The sequence below is a fragment of the Bubalus kerabau genome, chromosome 12, assembly GCF_029407905.1.
Source record: "Bubalus kerabau isolate K-KA32 ecotype Philippines breed swamp buffalo chromosome 12, PCC_UOA_SB_1v2, whole genome shotgun sequence".
Taxonomy (NCBI): Eukaryota; Metazoa; Chordata; class Mammalia; order Artiodactyla; family Bovidae; genus Bubalus; species Bubalus kerabau.
In genome coordinates, this window is record NC_073635.1 from 71,589,026 (window position 1) to 71,609,311 (window position 20,286).

Genomic DNA, 20,286 nt, shown 5'->3' on the forward strand with positions numbered 1-20,286 from the left:
TGAGCTGCCTTAACCATAGCTGCTCTCAATTGATGAGTTTTGCATCCTGACATTTTTTTTTTCCTCTGATGTTTTATTTGCTGCTGAGTGAATCAGCTGTGTCTGGTTTCATGGGGTCAGAAGATAGTGAAACATCTGCACATTATTTTATGTGACTTTGTAAGGGAGGGAAACTGTGCAAGGATGTGTCACATGTGTTCAAAGAAAATGATTTGATTGCCTGATTTGGGGAAGCCTAGTTGGCTGCTTGTGGTTGGTCATTCCTAAATTTTTCTTGGATCTGAGTGCATTGATTCTGGCTTAGGTTTGGGTTTGTGGGCACAGACTGCCAAGGCTTTAGAGCTACCCCAGCCCCATGGCCTCTTTGTTTAATTACTTTATCAGGTGGAATATTGAATTTTCAGTTGGGAACTTGCTGTGTGTGGTGGCAGGTGTAGAGACCATGGAGATGCCTCCCATGGGTTTGCTGTTTGGGGCTGGTTCCTATTATCCTGGCCGAACACATGATAGTGTGACAGTGACAGTGGGCAATGAAGATTTAATGAATGACTCTTACCTGTATGCAGATTTCTTTCCTGGAATTGTCACATGAGGCTTCTCTCAATTCCCATGTTGTCTAAAAAAAAACCTGTGCTGATCCTGCCACCAACCTCTGTACTTTTTGCTTCCCTAAGTGCCCAGGGTAGTCATGTCAACGGCCTCCATTTTTTAACATATGAGCACACCTTTCTTTCACGTCCCCCAGCACCTGACACAGGACAGGGTTTGGCAGAGAACATAATGTTCAGTTCTGTCCTGAGTTGACTGAACTAGATTTCTCCACAAGAATTCTAGACCCAGGGATCGTTGTTTTTCAAAAATCATAATTTAATACAGATAACTTTTCTTGATTAGTATTTAGGTTGGTTTAATATTATCAAATATAAATTAATTCCTCTCAATTTTTTTTATTTTAGGGAAAAATGGTGGAAAGAGGAACTTACTCTGAGTTCCTGAAATCCGGGGTAGATATTTTTTCCCTTTTTGAGAAGGGGAATGAGCAGTCTGAACCATCTTCAGTTCCAGGAACTTCCACACTGATCTCTGAGTCTTTGGTTCAGTCTCTCCAGTATCCCAGATCCTCGGTGAAAGATGCGGCTCCAGAGGACCAAGAAGTGAGTTTCTCATCCTGAAGTGTGCCCGGGTCTGTCTGCTCTTGGTGGCCTCACGGACCTTCAGTCTGCTCTGTTCATGACTTCTTCATTTGTCCCAAAGTAGACCCTAAGGTTCCCAAAGTCTTGCTCCATGGAATTGGTAGAAGAGCATGAAGGGAGCAAGCCTGCTTGGTGATCCCCTTTGGGTGTAGGATGGAGACTCTTATGGAGATCAGTAGTGGGTGCATTGCTGTGAATTTCTGAGTGAATGTGGGTCACACTGATGGAGGACTCTTATATTTACATCCTATTCATGCTGGTGGCCCCCGGCTTCTTTTATGCATTCAGAGGCTTAATGTAAAGACCCTCTTAGATGAGTCTTGCTGTTGCCACGTTAAATCATCTACTTTTCCTGTATGTTGGAATGTTCTGGTACTGCACGTCACTGATGGTAGTATTTTGCCTCAGTGTCAGATGGTTTATGATAGGCCAGAGGTAACGTTTGGAAAGGACCTGACACATGGTAGGCACTTTGGTGTTAGTTCCTGTCCTCCTTTCTTGCCCTTCAAGACTGAGAACCACATCTTATCGACCTTGAATCCCAGTGGCAAGGAGAGAGTCATGGACATCCTAGCCTCCTGTGACTCTATAATGCATTCTAAGTCCTCCAGATAGAAATGCAGAAATGCACTAGATCTCCCTTAAAAATATACACAGATATTCCTTGATAACCAAACCCAGGGGCCTAGAATGATTCTGATAAGTATTCATATTAGCTATTCACTTTCTAAACTCAGGAATCACTCTCTGAAATTTAGGAACCAAGTAGATTCAGATTATATGCTTGAAATGGGCTATGCAAATTCCTATTTACTCTAACTCTGTGAACTCAATTTACTATATTTGGCTAGTGTTTTGAGACCCAGTATATTTTATGTATCTATCATTGAATGACACAAGTCAGCTAGAGGGATACATTAGCTCAATATCATTTTGTGTGTTATTTTAGACTAAGTTTCTGTATTTATACTTTAATTGATTTTGTCATGTGTGTGTGGAGAGTCATGTTCTAGTTTAAGCAAAGCTCCCCGACAGTGAATAAGCTCATGTGAGTGACATTTAATTATTTCTGATAGATTCCTATGAGTGGGATGGTGGGGTCCAGGGGTAAACACATACATGGTTGGCCAGATATTTCCACACCCTTCTCCATAGGCAATGAACCATTCTGCACTCCTACCAGTGTATAAGATGTGTCTGTTTCCCACAGCTTTGCAGTGGAGGACATTGTAGAACTCTTCACTTTTGGGGTTCATTTTTTAAAATTTCATATCTCACTGCCATTTTTCCCTTTTAGACTGAGAATATACAGGTTGTATTACCTCTAGAGGACCATTTGGAAGGAAAAGTGGGTTTTAAGACCTATAAGAATTACTTCACAGCTGGTGCTGACTGGTCTGTCATCATCTTCCTTATTCTAGTAAACATTGCAGCTCAGGTACGTAAGGGTGTTTATTTTGGTTTGTTCACTCAACTATTTATATTATATTTTATAATTATTTTTAAATATTTGTATTAAGAGATTTATCTCAAAGACTTGGCTTATACAGTTGTGGGCCTAGGTTGGTGAATGTGAAATCAGAAAGGCAGGCCTGCAGACTGAAACTTCAAGCAGGAGCTGACCCTGATGTCTTCAGGTGGAATATCTTCCTCCTCCTGGAAGCCTCAGGTTTTGCTCAAAGAGCATTTGACTGACTGGATGAGGCCACCACAGTGTTGAGGGTGATCTCCTCACCTGAAGTTCTGATGATGGATGTGAACCACATCCACAAAATACCTTCACAGCAACATCTAGATGAGTATTTAGTTGAATCACTGGAGACTGGCCCAGCCAAGCTGATACCCAGAACTGACCATCACTGTACCTGTCGAGCTTTTTGCTTTGAAAAATCCCAACATTTTTTTTGTTATTACTGCCTTTTGCAGTCCACTTGGATTTGCATTGAAGTACATTATATTTGGGGAGCAAAGTCTTCTAGGGAAAAGAGGATTTCTTTTAAAGATATTAATTTTGTAAGATGCCCTCCCCTGACCTGTGGTCATCTGGGGCGTGGGGCTTAGTGCAGACCTGAGCTGAAAGGACCGTCTCCATGTTCTGGAGGCTTTCCATCCCCCAGCCTAGTGAGCAGGGTGTGAGGCTCAGTAATGTCAGTGTGTGAGTGACTGTTGTTTCCTGTTCCAGGTTGCCTATGTCCTGCAGGATTGGTGGCTTGCATTCTGGTGAGTGATTCCTGGTCTGACCCAAAGTGCTGTGAAATCTACACAAAGCCTCACTTTCCCACAGAGTCAGGGTTGGAGAAGGCAATGGCAGCACACTCCAGTACTCTTGCCTGGAAAATCCCATGGATGGAGGAGCCTGGTAGGCTGCAGTCCATGGGGTTGTGAAGAGTCGGACACAACTGAGTGACTTCACTTTCACTTTTCACTTTCATGCATTGGAGAAGGAAATGGCAACCCACTCCAGTGTTCTTGCCTGGAGAATCCCAGCGATAGCAGAGCCTGGTGGGCTGCCGTCTATGGGGTCGCACAGAGTCGGACATGACTGAAGTGACTTAGCAGCAGCAGCAGGAGAGATGGGGAAAGTTCGGCCTCCTCTTCTGACCCTCACATAGTTTTCCTGAAGAAAGATGAACGTTCCTGCGTGTGGTGTGTGATCCTGTTGTCATCTCTCTCCGTGTCCCTCCCTGTAACAGCTTCTTCACAGACAATTCTTTTTCTTTTTTTTTTTTTTTAACTTTTAATATTGTATTCTAATATAGCCTATCAACAATGTTGTGATAATTTCATATCACAATGAAGGGATGCAGCCATACATATACACGAACCTATTCTCCCCCAAACTTCCCTCCTATCCAGGCCGCCACATAACATTGGGCAGAGTTCCATGTGCTGTACAATAAGACCTTGTTGATTACCTGTTTTAAATATAGCAGTGTGTGCATGAGCATCCAAACATTCTAACCATCTTTCCCCTCGGCAACCATAAGTTCATTTTCTAAGCCTGTCTTCACATATAATTTTGAAAACCGAAAGTCATGATTCAGTTTTTTAAAAGGAAGACACACAGAGGGCCTTGTGAGCTGGGAAACACTTTCCAGCATAAAATACATTTCTTGAATTGAAGTAATTTTTTGGTGATATTTGTCTAAATTTTATGTATATCTATAGTGTAATATTTTTTATTTCCTGCTCCATAGGGCAAATGTACAAAATGACCTGTATTTTGGGAGATATGTAAAAGAAGATGAAGATGTAGTGTTCACTCTGAACTGGTACTTAGGAGTTTATTCAGGTAAAGCTGAGCCATCTGCTCCATTATTGGAGAGTTTAAGGCACTTAAAATGAATCTGTGTAAGCAACAAGGGCTTCCAGAGTAATTCAGTAATGTCTTAACAGACTAAGTGTCTAAATCACATTTACTCTATGAATTAACTAAAATAATTATTTTAAAGATCTACTAGAAGAAAAGAGGATGAGTGGAGACTCTTAATTTGGTCCATACTGGATTGTGGTAGTTAAACCAGGATTGAATATTGAGAAAATCAGCCGCTGGAAATATGTAGCTATTGTGTACTTTTATAGGTGCTTAAACTAAATTTTATATCGCTGTATGGATGGGCAAGGGGATTAGAAATGGCTCCCCACCCTGTGGTTCAGGTTGTCCAATTTTGTCTTTATAAACCCTGGATTTTGTTGATCTTGGATGAAATCCTCTGGCAGCATGGGCCCCAGATAAAAACATTATTCCCTTCCAGGTATGCAAAGCTCCCCTTTCCACACAGCTCATTTCCTGAGCTTCACTAATAACATGAGAAGCTAAGCAAGGGAAATCAATTGTCTGGAATTAGGATTCCTTCTCTTCTTACCCTGAGATCACAGTATTATCTCCTCCCCAACTGTGTGATTAATTCAATTTTGACTTGCTAGACTAATATTATAATGACTGTCTCTATTCACAAGAGTACTTAGAATATATATAGCATAGCATTACATACTATTTAAAGGATGTCTTTAACAAAAACTTTAAATGCCTTCTTTATCCAATCATCTGTTTATGAACATTTAGCTTGCTTCTATGTCCTAGCTTTTGTAAATGGTGTTGCTATGAACCTGGGGTGCATGTGTCTTTTTGAATTATGGTTTTCTCAGGATATGTGCCAAGTAGTGAGATTGCTGGGTCGTATGGTGGTTCTGTTTTCTATTTTTTAAGGAACCTCCATTAAGAAAGCTGAGTGCTGAAGAATTGATGTGTTTAAACTGTGGTGTTGGAGAAGACTCTGGAGAGTCCCTTGGACTGCAAGGAGATCCAACCAGTCCATCCTAAAGGAGATCAGTCCTGAATATTCATTGGAAGGACTGATGTTGAAGCTGAAACTCCAATACTTTGGCCACCTGTTGCGAAGAGCTGACTCATTGGAAAAGATCCTGATGCTGGGAAAGATTGAGGGCAGGAGGATAAGGGGATGACAGAGGATGAGATGGTCGGATGGCATCAGCGACTCAATGGACATGGGTTTCTGTGAACTCCGGGAGTTGGTGATGGACAGGGAGGCCTGGCATGCTGCGGTTCATGGGGTCACAAAGAGTCAGACACAACTGAGTGACTGAACTGAACTGAACTGATACTGTTCTCCATAGTGACTGTAGCAATTTACATTCCTACTAACAGTGCAAGAAGGTTCCCTTTTTCCACACCTTCTCTAGCATTTATTGTTTGTATATTTTTTGATGATGGCCATTCTGACTGGTGTGAAGTAATACCTTATCAGAGTTTTGATCTGTATTTCTCTAATAACAATATTGAGCAACTTTTCATGTCTCTCTTGGCCATCTGTATGGCTTCTATGGGGAAAGGTCTATATAGATCTTCTGCCCATTTTTTCATTTTTTTTAATATTTATATATATATTAAGCTGCTGAGCTGTTTGTATATTTTGGAGATTGATCCCTGGTCAGTTACTTTTTTTGAAATTATTTTCTCCCATTCTCAGGACTCTCTTTTTATTTCATTTATGGTATATATATACACTGGGTTGGGGGAGGGGGGTCTTCCTGGGTAGCTCAAATGGTAAAGAATCTGCCTGCAATGTGGGAGACCTGGGTTCAATCCCTGGGTCAGGAAGAACTCCTGGATAAGGGTATGATAACCTACTCCAGTATTCATGCTTGGAAAATTCCATGGACAGAGGAGCCTGACAGGCTACAGTCCATGGGGTTACAAAGAGTTGAACATGACTGAGTGACTAACATGCATGTATGCTGGAGTATTACTTATCCATAAAAAGGAATGAAATTGGGTCATTTGTTGAGATGTGGATGGACCTAGAGTCTGTCGTACAAAGTAAAGTAAGTCAGAAAGAGAAAAACAGAAAAAAAAAATACTTGAATTAATGTATATATATATGGAATCTAGCCTAGCCTCTTCGTGGATCACTGCATAGCGAAGGGGCTGGCATAACTCAGTGAAGCTATGAGCTATGCCATGTAGGTCCACCTAAGACAGATGGGTCAGAGTTGAGAGTTTTGAAAAAAAATAGCATCCACTTGAGGAGGGAATGGCAAACCACTCCAGTGTACTAGCCATGAGAAACCCATGAACTGCATAAAAAGGCAAAAAGATAAGATGCCTAAAGATTAGCCCCCAGGTCAGAAGGTGTCCAATACGCTACCGGAGAAGAGCAGAAGACAACTACTAATAGCTCCAAACAGAATGAAGTGGCTGGGTCAAAGTGGAAACAATGCTCAGTTGTGGATGTGTCTGGTGGGGAAAGTAAAATCTGATGCTATAAAGAACAGTATTGCATAGGACTCTAGAATGTTAGGTCTATGAATCCAGGTAAATTGGGTGTGGTCAAGCAGGAGATGTTAAGACTAAATATCGACATCTTAGGAATCAGTGAACTAAAATGGACAGGAATGGGTGAATTTAATTCAGACGACCATTGTATCTACTACTGTCAGCAAAAATCACTTTGAAGAAATGGAATAACACTCATAATCAACAGGAGTCCAAAATGCCGTTCTTGGGTGCAACCTTAAAAATGAAGTTTAAAAATAAAATAAAATTAAAAAAAAAAAAAAATGACAGAATGATCTTGATTCATTTCCAAGGCAAACTGTTCAACATCTCACTAATCCAAGTCTATGAACCAACCCCTGATGCCAAAGAAGCTGAAGTTGACCAGTTCTATGAAGACCTAGAAGACCTCCTAGAACTAAATGCAGAGTTCTAGAGAATAACAAGGAGAGACCAGAAGGCTTTCTTCAATGGACAATACAAAGAAATAGAGGAAAACAACAGAAAGGATAAGGTAGAGATCTTTTCAAGGAAATTGGAAATATCAAAGGAACATTTCATCTGAAGATGAACACAATGAAGGATAGAAACGGTAAAGACCTAATGGAAGTAGAAGCGATCAAGAAGAGATGGAAAGAATACACAGAAGAACTGTATAGTAAAGATGTTAATGACCTGGATAACCACAATGATGTAGTCTCTTATGCAGAGCCAGACATTCTGGAGTGTGAAGTCAAGTGGGCCTTAGGAAGCACTGCTGCCTATAATGTAGTGGAGGTGATGGAATTGCAGCAGAGCTATTTAAAATCCTAAAATATGATGCTATTAAAGTGCTGCCCTCAATGTGTCAGCAAATTTCGAATACCCAGCAGTGGCCACAGGACTGGGAAAGGTCAATCCTCATCCCAGTTCCAAAGAAGGGCAGTACTAAAGAATGTTCAATCCACCAGACAATTGCACTCATCTCCCATGCTAGTAACGTTATGCTCAACATCCTTCAAGCTATGTTTCAGCATCATGTGAACTGAGAACTTCCAGATGTCCAAGCTGCATTGATAAAGGCAGAGGAACCAGAGATCAACTTGCCAACATTTGCTGGATCATAGAGAAAGCAAGGGAATTCCAGAAAAATATCTACCTCTTTTTCACTGACTAAGCTAAAGCCTTTGACTATGTGGATCATAACAAACTGGGGAAAACTCTTAAAGAGATGGGAATACCAGACCATCTTACCTGTCTCCTGAGAAACCTATATGTGGGTCAAGAAGCAACAGTTAGCACCCTGTATGGAATAACTGATTAGTTCAGGATGGAGAAAGAAGCATGACAAGGCTGTTTGTTGCCACCCCATTTATTTAACTTATACACAGAGCACATCATGTGAAATGCTGGGCTGGATGGGTTACAAGCTGGAGTCAAGATTGCTGGAGAGTATCAGTCTCAGGTATGTGGGTGATACCACTCTAATGGCAGAAAGTGAAAAGGAACTAAAGAGCCTTTTGATGAGGGTGAAGAGGGAGGGTGAAAAAGCCAACTTAAAACTGAATATTAAAGAAAGTAAGATCATGGCATCCAGTCCCGTCACTTCATGGCAAACAGAAGGGGAAAATATGGGAACAGTGATGGATTTCCTCTTCTTGGGCTCTAAAATCAATGCAGATCATGACTGCCGCCATGAAATTAGCAGAAAATTGCTTCTTGGCAGGAAAGCTATGACAAATCTAGATATGTGTTAAAAAGCAGAGACATCACTTTGCCAACAAAGGTCTATATACACAAGGCTATCTTTCCAGTAGTCATGTACAAATGTGAGAGCTGGACAATAAAGAAGGCTGAGCACCAAAGAATAGATGCTTTCAAACTGTGGATTGCAAGGAGATCCAACCAGCCCATCCTAAAGGAGATCAGTCCTGGGTGTTCATTGGAAGGACTGATGTTGAAGCTGAAACTCCAATAATTTGGCCACCTGATGCAAACAGCTAACTCACTGAAAAAGACTCTGATGCTGGGAAAGGTTGAATGCAGGAGAAAAGGGTGACAGAGGATGAGCTGGTTGGATAGCATCAGTGATTCATGAACTTGGGTGAACTCCAGGATATGGTGAGGGACAGGGAAGCCTGGCGTGCTGCAGTATATGGGGTTGTGAGGAGTTGGACATGACTTGGTGACTGAACAACAACCATGGAGTCTAGACAAATGGTACAGATGAACCTATTTTCAGGGGATGAATAGAGTTGTAGATGTAGAGAATAGATGTTTGGACACAAAGTGGGAGTAGCGAGGTGAGAGAGGTGAATTGGGAGATTAGGGTTGAAACATATACATGTGTAAAACAGATAGCTAGTGGGAAGCTGCTATATAGCACAGGGTGCTCAGCTCAGTGCTCTGTGATGACTTAGTGGGGAGGGATGGGGGAAGGGAAGTCCGAGAGGGAAGGGATATATGCATATATATAGCTGATTTACTTTGTTTAACAGCAGAAACTAATACAACATTGAAAAGCAACTGTAGCCCAATAATTTTTTTTAAATAACTAAAAATTGAAATATTCTCATAGAAAACACTTGTACAAGCTTTCTACAAGAGTAAGTTATGTAATAATCCAGTCATTGAAATTTGGTATTTATTTTATTGATCACTTGATAAGAAAGTTGAATCTACCAGCAGTTTACCTTCCGAATTAGTGGACAGTAAGGGCTGAGAGAAGAAGGAAGGGATTCTGTTACACATTCATATAGGATGGTGGGCTAAGGCAAATTCCTGCTGATGGAATTCAGGAATTTGAGCAGCTTTCAGAAATTAAATAACACTGATGTCGTAGCTGAATGGAAAAAAAGTACTTGATGGACTATACATTGCTAAAGTTATCCCCACTCTATATAGCATTGTGAGTTGAAGAGATGATTGGAGGGCTATTTTAATTTTTATATGCTCTTTTATGTCATTAATAAGACATAAATTTAAATAACTATATTTATTTACAAATGCTTTGGGGTTCTATAAAATAGTGAGAGATTAGTTTAGATTATCTTGTTTAGTTTATCTCATGTTAGAATACAATTTGTAGTTTCTTGCAGTTTAATTATTTAAGAGATTGTCCACTTGTAACTTAACATGGTCTTTTCATACTCTTTATAGCTACTTGGGCATAGAAGTAGCTAGTTTATTTGTATTATTTTACATTTTTATTAATTTTTATTATAGTTGCTTTTAATGTTTTAGTTTCTGTTGTACAGCTAAGTGAATCATTGAACATATATCCTATCTTTGGATTTCCTTTCCATTTAGGTCACCACAGAGCATTAAGTAGAGTTCCATGTGCTATACCAGAGAAGGCAATGGCACCCCACTCCAGAACTCTTGCCTGGAAAATCCCATGGATGGAGGAGCCTGGTAGGCTGCAGTCCATGGGGTCGCTAAGAGTCGGACACCACTGAGCGACTTCTTTCACTTTTCACTTTCATGCATTGGAGAAGGAGATGGCAACTCACTCCAGTGTTCTTGCCTGGAGAATCCCAGGGACAGGGGAGCCTGGTAGGAGGCTGTCTATGGGGTCGCACAGAGTCGGACACGACTGAAGCGACTTAGCAACAGCAACAACAACATGTGCTATACAGTAGGTTCTTAAAAAGCTACTTTACATGGAAGTAAATTTCCTTGTAAATTAAAAGGAAATGGTATATCATGTCTCCTTTTCCCTGTTAATTCTTGTGCTGGTAGCGAAACACTGGGGAAGGGAATGGCAACCCACTAAACTCCAATATTCTTGCCTGGAGAATTCAATGGTTAGAGAAGCCTTGGGGCTACAGTCCATGGGGTTGCAAAGAGTATGGCACGACTCAGCACCTAACAATTTCACTTTTACCAAAGCATACCTTACTTTTACATTATAGGATATGTTGTAAATAATGAGATTGAAATGTGGAGAAATAAAGATCAGGTACTTGTATAAGTATCTTTCTTATAAGTTTTATTAGAACTTGTAATTGAATTAGACAAGCCTAGAATGAAGCTGTAGTTTACACATTTTCCCCCATGTTGTTTTCATTTGCTGCTGCTGCTAAGTCACTTCAGTCATGTCTGACTCTGTGCAACCCCGTAGACGGCAGCCCACCAGGCTCCCCCGTCCCTGGGATTCTCAAGGCAAGAACACTGGAGTCGGTTAGTCAGAGGAAAATAGTGAGTTTTATACTTTTCTTTATAAATATATTTTTTGAAGGCATTAAACTTTAGAGAACCTACTTTATGTATATATGTGTGTGTATATATATATGTGTGTGTGTGTGTGTGTATGTGTTTTATTCTGTATTCTGTATATGTAAACCTCTATACAAATTTTATTTATAGAATAAAATACACAGTATCTTTTTAAACTGCCTGCCATGCTTTAGCATGGTTGAGAATAAGAGATCTTGTGCTGAGCGATGTTTCTTTATTTCAGGGTTAACTGTGTCTACTGTCCTTTTTGGCATCACACGGTCTCTGTTGATATTCTATATCCTTGTTAATTCTTCACGAATTTTGCACAACAAAATGTTGGAGACCATTTTAAGGGCTCCTGTATTGTTCTTCAATAGAAATCCAATAGGTAAGTCAGATACCAAATTTTTTAGTGAATATGTCTTGTTAACGCATAAAGTGCCTGGTTTGTATGAAATACAATTTCATATTTGAAAATGGAAGATATGCTTGGAAGAAAATCACTGTGTCTGTTTATTCATTTTCTACAAAGGCTTCACTCATAATTTTTCCTGCCAGAGAAAACCTGAATATAGGAGCAAATGAGCTTTTATTCCAATTTATGCATGTCTGTAAAAATACATGAATGTTTACTTTGCAGGATGATTTAGGAGTCCATTTGTTGTATGGCATATGAAACACCTAACAGATGATGCAAATGTATTGAAAGGTGTTTTTTTTTTTTTTGAAAGGTTTTTGACTAGCTGTTGAAATGTTGGGTGTGTTATGTAGTGTTAAGCTAACTAGGAAGGACATTTTTCCAGGAACATCTCTACAGAAGACAGGCTGTGTGTTTCTTTCTTTCATTGTCCATTCATTTCTGGGACAACAGAGCTCTGACACATGCCCATATTTTGAGTTTTACCTAAATGGTAATGTAAGATTAATTAAAATACAAGATCAGTGAAATGTAAACATCCTCTTCAATAAAATCAACCCTCTAGTTTTACAATGGACTTTTGGTTACATTTAAGAGGTCTTGTGGTTTATAGCAGGTGGATCTTCAGTATTAAGTAAGAGTGTTCCTGAACACTCTTGAAGGGTTCCCAGTGGTTACTTCTTTCTCTCTGAGGCCTTCGACCTGACTTGCTTCTGAAGGTGGCCTCCTGACCTGGGTTTCTATGAAGAGCTAGTTCATCAGCACACATGCCACTCTGTTCAGTTGGTTAGACTTGTGCTGAGGCCCAGGGAGGCTTTGTTTTTGCAGGTCATGATTGACAGGGCCTGTTGAGGCAGGGCGGAGAAGGCAATGGCATCCCACTCCAGTACTCTTGCCTGGAAAATTCCATGGACGGAGGAGCCTGGTAGGCTGCAGTCCATGGGGTCATGAAGAGTTGGACAGGACTGAGTGACTTCACTTTCATTTTTCACTTTCATGCATTGGAGAAGGAAATGGCAAGCCACTCCAGTGTTTTTGCCTGGAGAATCCCAGGGACGGGGGAGCCTGGTGGGCTGCTGTCTCTGGGGTCGCACAGAGTTGGACACGACTGAAGCACTTAGCAGCAGCAGTTGAGGCAGGGATATGACTGGAGGGAGGACAGCAGTAGCCTTGGCCTGGCCATCAACTCACTGTGCGATCAAGGCCAAAGTAGGTAGATACTACTGGAGGCAGATCTCCAGGCAGGATGTTATCATGGTTATAAGTATGGACTCTGGAGCCAACTTCCTGGGTTCAGTCCTAGTACTGGTTATTAATAGTAATAGCTAATTATAGTTATGTTAATACTTATATGCTAGTTATTTAATTTCTCTGTGTTTCATTCTCTGTGTTTAATTTTCTTACCTATACAATGAGAATACTGTTCACACACTTACTGATATCTTGATGTTATGGCCATTAAGCAGGTTAATATTTCACAGCGCTTAGCACAAGGTCAGTACCTAATGAACCTCAGGGAGGATGTCGACATGATGTCTGGGAACTTCTCTCCTATGAAATGGGAATAACCACTGCTATTCCTGTTTCACAACACTGTTGTGAGGATTAAATAAGACTGTTTAGGGCAGCATCTTGTGCAGATTTATTCAACACATGTTATTTAGTCCAGGCACTGTGAGGAGCACAGGATGGTAAACTGCAGAGGCCCACACAATCTCATCTTATTATGAAGCTGGAGTGAGGAAGTGATTGGAAGAGTCTTTGCTATTACAACTGTGAGGTCTCTCTACTTTGCCTGTTAACATGAAAACTACAGTCATAAATTTGGGAGCATCAAGTGCGACTGAATTTCTGTTATCACAGCCTCTGAGTGGTTGTGACCACTATTAACCAGGCTCTTGATGACCTGTAAACCTCTCCAGATGCTGATTTATTATTCAAGGATTTGGAACCAAGTTTAAATCTTTAAGGTCACTAATCCCGGAGCAGCAGGCATACACAGTGTGTATATTGTTTCCCCCTCCTGTATCTATTATCAGATCTTCATTCCTTCAAGAAAATAGAAGCCTAAATAAGCACTGTAAAGATAGGCCCAAAGGTTTAGGTTCATCAGTTATTTATACTTTTAGTGATATATTAAATTGAACTCTTCTCTGTGTTTATTTTAAAAGTAGAATTTTTAATAGATGATTTATGGTGTTCTTGGTTTCTGGTATGTGATGGCATGAAGAGAAAACCACATAGAGTGGTGTTACTTGTTACCAAGTTCAAGCTTACTCTGCTCATCTCACAATGCCAGTAAGTCTTACAGACGATGCGTTAAGGCAAAGAATAGTGACTTTATTTGGAAACCTGACAGACTGAGAAGATAGCAGACTAATATCTCAAAATAGCCATCTTGTTGGGGTCTGGATGCCTGGTTCTTTTGCAGAACATAGGGGAGAGGAAGCGAGGAAGTGAAGTCAAAAGTCCATTTATCTTATGCAATAAGAGGGTATTTATTCATTTTTTTTCTTTTCTGCAGCCATTCACAGGTGGTGAGGGTCAGATTGTCTCCCTGTGAGCTCATAAAAGCCAATTTAGTTTAACATTCAGGCAGAAGGGCAGGGTTCCCTGACAAAAGCAATGCATAGCAATGGTCAAAGAAACAGATCCAGCATGGAGTCTATATTGGCTCCTCCCTGCTACAGTTCCTTTGGTGTGCACCTCCCCTGTCTGGGGCCAGTGTCCTGTTCTTTCTCATCCTGAGTCTCCTCATGGAGCACCACCCTTGCAGGGGTGGCTGCAGAGTTCTGATGGCTGCAGCATCCTTTGTTTACTGAAGTGACCAGTGACATTTTTAGTTTACGCCAGATATTTACCAGAAATTCTCATATTCTATCCTGTAACCTTATTATTGTGGATTCTGAGAAAGGAAGTAAAATCAATGATAAGTGATCCTTACTGATTTAGTACTATTTTTGTTTTCCTTCCTATATCGCTCTGATCTTCTTAGATGCTTATTCATAAGTCTGTGCTTGTCACACCTGGTATACCTCTGAAAATAATGGCTTATTACCCCAGTAGTAAACTTACAACTTGGAAATGGCCACAAGCCATGATTTCCCAAAATGTGAGCTTCTGTGAGCCATCTGGAGGGAAAAGAAAATTGCAGAGAGGTTATAATTATGTTTATTTAAAAAGTATCACTTGGCAAAATTAATCTTGATAATTAAAGCAAAATTGGTGTAACAATTAGGATTAACTTAGGTATTTTGTAACTATTTATTTACCAATTTAGCACTTGGAGTAAGTCTTAGATGGGATGGATCTAAAGGGAGGGAACATTCTCAAATCCACCAACCCTTCCTGTTACTGCCACAAGATTCCCCCATTCTTTTAGACATCAGGACTCAATCAATGTCAATTCCCCACCCAGTACCATTTGGTGATTTTTTTTTTCTATCTTTAGGTATCATCCTATTTTGTCTTTCTTTTTACCACTGACATTGGCTTATTTCATATGAATTTGTAATATCTTAAATTTGTTGCTGTGTTACCACTAATTCATGTCTGAATTTTTTATAGTCCCATGGACTGTAGCCTGCCAGGCTCCTCTGTCCATGGGATTTCCCAGGTAAGAACACTGGAGTGGGTTGCCATTTCTGCCTCTAGGGATCTTCCTGACCCAGGAATTGAACCCCTGTCTCTTATATATCCTGCATTGGCAGGTGGATTCTTTAGCATAAGCCCCTCAGGAAGCCCAATATATTAAATATTTAATACATGTACTTTTTAAAAAGATTTATTTATTTTTAATTGCGTTCTTTTTTTTTTTTTTTGCTGCATGTGGGTGTTCTCTAGTTACAGCGAACATGGGTTACTCTTCATTGCAGTGCCTGGGGTTCACATTGTGGTGGCTTTTTCTGTTGCAGAGCTCAGGCTCTAGGCACATGAGCATCAATAGTTCTGGCGCACAGGCTTAGTTGCTCTGCAGCATGTGGAATCTTTCTTCACAAGGGATTTAACCCATGTCCCCTGCACTGGGGACACTGTACCACCAGGGAAGTCCCTAAATACATATTCTTCAAAAATATTGTTTTGATTTGTTCATGAATTATTTTTCTTAAAGCTCCTATTTGAGGAAATGAGTAATTTTTTGTGTCCTATTCTTGCAGGAAGAATTTTAAATCGTTTCTTCAAAGACATTGGGCACATGGATGACTTATTGCCACTGATATTTCAAGATTTCATCCAGGTAGTGTACCAATCCTGCCAGAGTTCTCACAGGGAAGAGCAGAGTGCCTATTTCTCAAGGATTTTTCACAGGGATTGGAAGTGGGCCTTTCAGCCTGGTGATGTGTCCTGTTATCTTCCATAAGAGGCTGTGTTTCTGAGAGAGAGGTACAGCTATGATTTGGAGGCTGAGTAAACATGAGTAAAATCTGGGGCAGGAGTGGCTACACAGTCACGTCAAGGTTGGTCTGAAGCAGTGACATGCTGGATACATGGTTCTCCCTCTGCCTTCCAGGTGTCTGGTGTGAATTCCCTTTACTGTGAGCACATTTCATAACATAGAGACAATCACCTCTCATGGAAAGATAACCTCGATTAACTAAATTATGCATTGTATTTGGCTTCCCAAGTGGCTCAGTGGTAAAGAAATTACCTGCCAATGCAGGAGATGCAAAATATGTGGGTTTGATTCCTGAGTTGGGAAGATGCCCTGGAGAATGGAATGGAAAACCACTTTAGTATTCTTGTCTAGAAAATTTGTGGACAGAGGAGCCTGGAGGGCTGTAGTCCATGGGGCTGCAAAGAGTTGAACACAACTGAGTATGAGCATAATGCATTGTATTCCCACAGGGGACAAATATCTGCTGAACCATTTTATTTGGATAAAGCCAGGTGTGGTTACTTACAAAGAAAAGATTGGTTAAAAATAAGGTAAACAAAGGTCCATCTAGTCAAGGCTATGGTTTTTCCAGTGGTCATGTATGGATGTGAGAGTTGGACTGTGAAGAAGGCTGAGCACCGAAGAATTGATGCTTTTGAACTGTGGTGTTGGAGAAGACTCTTGAGAGTCCCTTGGACTGCAAGGAGATCAGCCCTGGGATTTCTTTGGACAGAATGATGCTAAAGCTGAAACTCCAGTACTTTGGCCACCTCATGCGTAGAGTTGACTCATTGGAAAAGACTCTGATGCTGGGAGGGATTGTGGGCAGGAGGAGAAGGGGACGACAGAGGATGAGATGGCTGGATGGCATCACTGACTCGATGGACGTGAGTCTCAGTGAACTCCGGGAGTTGGTGATGAACAGGGGAGCCTGGCATGCTGCGATTCATGGGGTCGCAAAGAGTCGGACACGACTGAGCAACTGATCTGATCTGATCTGTTGAAAACAAGAGAAATGGGTAGAAGTAGCATATGTATTGCCCTTTTTCTGTCTGCAAAATATACCAGACTTATGTCCTAAGGATATAGATTTGGCTCCCTCCTGTACTCCTACTTTGCCCCCGTACTTGGGGCTCCAAATTGAGCAAACTGGAAGTCAGAGAATCCCCCCCCAAGAAGGGTTGCCTTGGTTTCAGTGGAAACCCAAACTGGGATTCAAATGACCCAAGTAGAGGTCCAAACAAGTCTTGTCTCAGTACGACCTCAGACTACTCTGGTTTCAATAGAAACTCAGACCATCGAAGTAAGAGATGAGATGGAGGACAAGAGCCAGAGATAAAGATAAAGATTGGTTTCTCCAATCTATCCCTGGGATCATATGCGCAGAGCAGCAGAGAGGCTGAAGAACAGCCACACAAAATGTTGCCTCTTCATGAAGCACCCACCAGGAGAAATAATCATTCTATGAGCGTTAATAAGCTTTTTTCTTATCAAGAAATACAAGTAATCAAGGAGGATCTGGGAGACTATTTAGAGGACCCAGAAAAATTTATTAGAGCTTTTAAAGGTGTTACTCTGCTTTATGACCTTACTTGGAAGGATGTGATGTATATCTTGGGACAAACGCTGACTCCTGACTCAAAAAGTCGAGTTTTGGGAGAAGCAGTTGCTTATGGAGATGAATGGCTTGGTAATAAATCAATAGAAAAGAGGGAGGATGAGATAACCACCATCCCCACTGAAAATCAGATGGTCCCAATTACAGAACCGGATTGGGACTACAACACAGCTAAAAAAATATGAGATCAGAGTCATTTTGTCAGATGTATTTTTGAAGGACTCAGAGAGGTGTATTCTAAGCCTTTAAACTATGAAAAATTGACAAACATATAACAGGAGGAAAAGGAATCTCCTGGTAAATTCCTAGATAGACTGAGAAAAGCCCTTTGCAGATTCACTAGATTGATCCTAAAAGTGAAGAGGAAAAAGTGATCTTAAAAGATAGATTTCTGACTCAGTTGGCTCCAGATATTCACCGTAAGCTATTAAAATGGGCGTATGGACCAAATCAGTCTTTAGATAATCTGTTACAACTGCCTCAGACAGTCTATTATGGTAGGGAATATGAGGAAAAGTAAGAAAGGCAGAAAAAGACAAAGGAACAGGCAGAAGTCTTCGCAATGGCTATGAGAACCGTTCTTAAACAGCCTGAGAAAAATGCCTAGAGGGACCCAGGTGAAAAGGCATGGGCTTGCTATTACTGTGGAAAGGAGGGGCACCTCAAGTGGGATTGGCCTCAGGCATCCAAGCCACCCCCGGCTCCATGTCCGGTCTGCAAAGGACTACACTGGAAGAGAGACTGCCCTCCGAGGCATAGGTCTCAGGGATCAGACTCTCAAGACAATCAGAACTGAAGGTGCCTGGGGATCCCCACACAAGCTCCCATCCTAATTACACCTGAGGAACCCTGGATGTTAATAACTGTGGGGGGACAATATATCAATTTCCTTTTAGATACTGGGGCAAATTACTCTGTGCTTTCTGAAGCCCCGGCCTACTTTCTTTCCAATCTGCTTCCGTAATGGGACTGTCTGGATGAGCCAAAAGGTATTATTTCAGTTATTCTTTGAGTTGTAACTGGGATTCTGTGCTGTTTTCACATGAGTTTCTGATCATGCCAGAATCTCTCTCACCCCTTTTGGAGAGGGATATACTGAGCAAGGTTCATGACTCTGTTTTCCTGAATATGAAGCCCTCCCTTTCTCTCCCTTTAATTGAACAAAGTAAATTCTAGAGTATGGGCTGATAGAAAATCTGTGGGTCGAGCACAAAATGCTATTCCTATAGTTGTCAAGCTCAAAGATCCACACTTATTTCCACATATGAAGCAGTATCCATTGAAACCTGAGGTTAAGGAAGGGTTAAAACAGAGGTTTTAAAGGAGCGGGGACTATTAATTCCCTGTAACGGTCCATGCAACACTCCTATTTTGGGTAAAAGGAAATCAAATGGTAAATGGAGACTAGTTCAAGATTTACAAATGATAAATGAGGCTGTAGTTCCTTTACACCCCGTGGTGCCTAATCCTTACACTCTATTGTCTGAAATTCCTGAACGAGCCAAATATTTCTCAGTAATTTGAAAGACGTCTTCTCTTCAGTGCCTTTGGCGGAGGAAAGTCAGTTTCTATTTACCTTTGAAGACCCTATGCAGCCAGCTGCTCAGTTAACCTGGACAGTATTGCCTCAGGGATTTCGTGACAGTCCTCACTTATTTGGACAAGGTTTGTCATGGGGTCTACAAAACTTTAATAGCTCTGAGCGATCAAACCTCGTCTCTGGCCCTGGATTGAATTCTTCTCCTCCGGAGGCCAAGAATCCCAGCGTTTTTTCATGATTCAGCAAAAACCTTTCATCTTGGGGGCTCATCTGGGATGGGGCACCCTATGGCTCAGGGCAGGTGGCATGGGCTCTTACCTATGGGCATGGCTTCTCCCTGGTTGGATGGGGAGATGCAAAACTCGGTGGGCAAGGTCTGTATTTCACTGGTATGATTACTTGGCTGCAGTGTTTGTTCCCTCTTTGGAAACTACAGTTGTTATGCTATGAGTGGATGCTTTGACTAATTTTACTCAACAGGCATTAGAAGATTCTCAAAAAGCTATTTCAGCTCTTAATGCTGAACAAGCACAAATTAGAAAGGTGGGTTTTACAAAACAGATTGGCTTTAGATATTCTGACAGCTGCACAAGGAGGAGCTTGTGCCATTATTCATACCCAATGCTGTACATATATACCTGATATGAGCACTAATGTTACTCATTTTACTAAACACATGAACAAGATGATTCTGGCTATGGATACTCCTGAAGCCTCAATTGCCTCACTTTCAGTTCAGTTCAGTTCAGTCACTCAGTTGTGTCCGACTCTTTGCGACCCCATGAATCGCAGCACGCCAGGCCTCCCTGTCCATCACCAACTCCCGGAGTTCACCCAGACTCACGTCCATCGAGTCAGTGATGACATCCAGCCATCTCATCCTCTGTTGTCCCCTTCTCCTCCTGCCCACAATCAGAGTCTTTTCCAATGAGTCAACTCTTCGCATGAGATGGCCAAAGTACTGGAGTTTCAGCTTTAGCATCATTCCTTCCAAAGAAATCCCAGGGATGATCTCCTTCAGATTGGACTGGTTGGATCTCCTTGCAGTCCAAGGGACTCTCAAGAGTCTTCTCCAACACCACAGTTCAAAAGCATCAATTCTTGGGCACTCAGCCTTCTTCACATTCCAACTCTCACATCCATAC

General features: G+C 41.2%; 1 protein-coding gene across 1 annotated transcript in view; it reads left to right on the forward strand.

The window, feature by feature from the left end:
- Window positions 1–20,286, forward strand: part of LOC129624242 (ATP-binding cassette sub-family C member 4-like) — a 194,663-nt gene that overhangs the window by 97,622 nt on the left and 76,755 nt on the right. Inside the window, exons 15-20 of the mRNA XM_055541903.1 lie at window positions 957–1,154; window positions 2,491–2,631; window positions 3,376–3,413; window positions 4,391–4,485; window positions 11,432–11,578; window positions 15,766–15,845. Coding sequence (XP_055397878.1) covers window positions 957–1,154; window positions 2,491–2,631; window positions 3,376–3,413; window positions 4,391–4,485; window positions 11,432–11,578; window positions 15,766–15,845 — 699 coding nt within the window. The remainder of the gene's footprint in view (window positions 1–956; window positions 1,155–2,490; window positions 2,632–3,375; window positions 3,414–4,390; window positions 4,486–11,431; window positions 11,579–15,765; window positions 15,846–20,286) is intronic.